This window comes from Ochotona princeps, chromosome 33 (assembly GCF_030435755.1).
Source record: "Ochotona princeps isolate mOchPri1 chromosome 33, mOchPri1.hap1, whole genome shotgun sequence".
Classification (NCBI taxonomy): domain Eukaryota; kingdom Metazoa; phylum Chordata; class Mammalia; order Lagomorpha; family Ochotonidae; genus Ochotona; species Ochotona princeps.
The window spans coordinates 2,005,568-2,008,490 of NC_080864.1; the positions used below are offsets into that span (position 1 = coordinate 2,005,568).

The 2,923-nt window shown below is 69.8% G+C and overlaps 1 protein-coding gene across 1 annotated transcript; it reads right to left on the minus strand.

Moving 5' to 3' along the window:
• Positions 1-364: 364 nt before the first annotated feature.
• On the minus strand, positions 365-2,654 carry KLF2 (KLF transcription factor 2). The gene is made up of 3 exons (XM_058657789.1): positions 2,460-2,654; positions 1,340-2,189; positions 365-880 (listed from the first exon to the last, which is right to left on the minus strand). Exons 1-3 carry the CDS (start codon positions 2,532-2,534, stop codon positions 705-707), a joined length of 1,101 nt encoding a protein of 366 aa, XP_058513772.1. The 5' UTR covers positions 2,535-2,654; the 3' UTR covers positions 365-704.
• Between the last annotated feature and the right edge of the window lie 269 nt (positions 2,655-2,923).

Genomic DNA, 2,923 nt, shown 5'->3' on the forward strand with positions numbered 1-2,923 from the left:
TCCACTAGGAACAACCTTAAAATAACCCCCTCCATCCCTCCAAAAACGCCGTGTGGACATTTATAGGAAAAGCCCACAGCTTTCAGACCTGCGGGCTTCCGTCAGGGGCCCCGCCCACGGCTGCACCTCCTAAACTCCACTTTCCAAGCAGCTAGATCAACGCTGTGATTATTTTTTTTTTCCAAAAAGATGCAAAACTTTCTTTTTAATTAGAAAAAAAATCACACAGTATGTCTTATAAAAAGGAGCGCAGGTGGCTAGTCCCACCTGCCGTTCCGTATGTACAGTAACACATCACAGTCAGCTATGTACAATCTGATAAAAAAAAAGTCACGGACGGCACAGGGGGTGGGGCTGTCTTCCAGTGCAGACCCCGGGCGGGGGAGGTGAGGGCATGGAGTTATTGCACCATTTTAAAAAGCAAAATTTGTCCACGACGGTCACCATCTTGGCCCAGCGGGCTCCACGTCACCTGTAAGGCCCAGGAGTGGCAATGTCCATCGAGGGACAGTCAGTCCCCTTTTCTCTTGGCCACGCAGTGTCCGGCCCCGGTCCTCGGGGGAGGGGGAGAAGGGAAGGGAGGAGTCCAATAAATACCGTTAATGTCACAGTTTGGGACGAAGGGGAGCCGTGCCCGGCGCGTGGGACCCGCCCCGGCCGAGCGCGGGAGCGCACGCACGGTGAGGGGGGCACCCCCGAGCTGCCTAGAGGTGGCGCTTCATGTGCAGCGCCAGGTGGTCGGAGCGCGAGAAGGCGCGGTCGCACAGGTGGCACTGGAAGGGCCGGTGGCCCGTGTGCTTCCTGTAGTGCCGAGTGAGTTCGTCGGAGCGCGCGAACTTCCAGCCACAGCCGTCCCAGTTGCAGTGGTACGGCTTTTCGCCTGCGGGGTGGGGACGCTCAGTAAGCTGGGGTGCCGCGGTCCCTCCAACCCGGACCAAATCCTGAGCCCCTAAAACTCCAGACGCCTCCCTTCCCAAGTGTGTGGGTGTGCTGGGGGCTCCCCAGGGCGCCCTAGCGCCTGCTAACGCCCACTGTTTGGGGTCAGCGGTGAGCCTTGCTGAGTGTGCGCCCCTCTCCAAATTCCCAGGTCATGCTGCGCTAGGGGGCTTCGGCTGCACCCGCTCCCCAGATGCCCAAAGCCTTGGCCCCAGGGATCCTAAGCGTACGCCCCCCACCCTAACTTCCAGGTGCCCCTTGGAAGTTGTCTGAGTGTGTTGTCCCCTCCCCTGGGTACTCCACGCGGGAGTGCCCTCCAGGGAGTCCCCTGGGCCACGCCCCTCGCCCCCTGAGTCCCTCAACCTGTCTCCCCTCTCGCACGCCTCCCTCGCCGCCCACCTACCTGTGTGCGTGCGCAGGTGCGCCTTGAGGTGCGAGCTCTTGGTGTAGGTCTTCCCGCAGCCGGCGTAGCTGCAGGTGTGCGTGGCTGTGCGTTTGCGAGGCCAGGAGCGGCGGCCGCGCTTGGGTTTGGCCTCCAGCAACTCCAACGGGGACGCGGGGGGCGTGAGGAGACCGCGGGCGGCGGGGGGCGCCAACCCCAGGGCTGCTGCTGCGGCTGCTGCGGCGGCCGCGTCGTCGAAGAGCCCGAAGGCGGCGGGCGCGGGCGGCGGGTAGTGCAGCCCCGGACCAGAGGCGCCGAAGCCGGGGCCGCCAAAGGCGGGGGGCGGCGGCGGGAAGGGGCCGGCGCGCGGGCCGGGTGCGGGCAGACGCGCGGGCCCGTCGGGGCTGAGCGGCGGCGTGTCGGGCGGCGGCGGTGGCCGGCCCCCGGGTCCCCGCATGCACGCTGCGCTCGGGCCGGGGGCCCCTTCGCGTTTGAGCCCGCGCGGCCCGCGGGCCAGGCCGGGCGCGCAGCCATAGGCACCTCCGCCGTCCACTTCGGGGGGCTCGGCTTTGACCAGCCGGCCCGGGGGCGCGAGCAGAAAGCGGCCGTGCAGCGCAGGGCCCGGCGGCGCGTCCAGCAGCTCGGACACCAGGCCGCCCGCGGGGGCACCGTAGGGCGGCGGCGGCGGCGGGGGCTGTGGGGCGCCAGGCTCCGGGTAGTAGAAAGCAGGCGGCGGGGGCGGTGGAGGCGGCGGCTCCGGGGCGGCCTCAGTGCCCAGGCCGTCCAGCCCCATGGACAGGATGAAGTCCAGCACGCTGTTGAGGTCGTCGTCGGCGCCGCTGGCGGCCTCGGGCTCCGTGCGTGGCCAGCGCTGCCGAGGGGACACGGGCGTGAGTGTGTGCGCGGTGGCTGCGGCGGGACCCCCGCCACACCCCCGGAGGTCTCCACGGGGCGCCCAACCTGGCCGACTAGGGTCTCCGGCTAACTCGGAGCAGCCCGCGATCCCCGCTGCCCGCTGGCGTTCTGTGGTCGCCAGGGGAGCCCCCTTGGAGAGCGCGCGCGCGCGCGCGCGGACGGGCATCCCAACTCTCCCGCTGCCCACGGTCAAGTCCTAAGACCCCCCGAGCCCCGCCGCCCTCACCTCCTGCAGGCCGCGCTCACGGCACGGGCTGGCGAAAGTGGAGAAGGACGGCAGGATGGGCACGCTCAGCGCCATGGCTTGGGGGGTGACACCGGGATGGGATGGGGACGCTGCGGACTGGATGGGGACGCCGGCGGGCCAGTGACTTGTTCCCGGGGCCGGACTGCTCGTGGCCGCGGGCTTGCCGGGCGGGCGGGGACGGCTCTGCGGGCTGCGGCCGGGGCCCGCCCCAGCCTTATAGGCGCGGCGCGCGCGGGGGCCGGGCCAAGGCGGCGGCGGCGGAAACGCGTCCCGGATGGGGACGAGCTCCGGGCGCAGCCTAAATTTAGCCGCGGTATATAAGCGGGCGGGCGGCGGCGGCCCTGGCCACTGCGGCCGCCCCGGGGGCCCTGCGCGCTCGCTGCCCGGCCCGGCCTGGCCGCGCCCCCCATCCTCCTCTCCCCCAAGCCCGGGCCCGCCCCCCG

What these genes read in the sequence shown, in the direction of transcription:
- KLF2 (XM_058657789.1), bottom strand. Translation starts at nt 2,534, where the DNA reads ATGGCGCTGAGCGTGCCCATCCTGCCGTCCTTCTCCACTTTCGCCAGC. An exon ending in GTGAGCGCGGCCTGCAGGAG is followed by an intron (nt 2,190 to 2,459) that starts GTGAGGGCGGCG and finishes TCCCCTCGGCAG; the next exon opens with CGCTGGCCACGCACGGAGCC. An exon ending in GCACCTGCGCACGCACACAG is followed by an intron (nt 881 to 1,339) that starts GTAGGTGGGCGG and finishes CCCACCCCGCAG; the next exon opens with GCGAAAAGCCGTACCACTGC.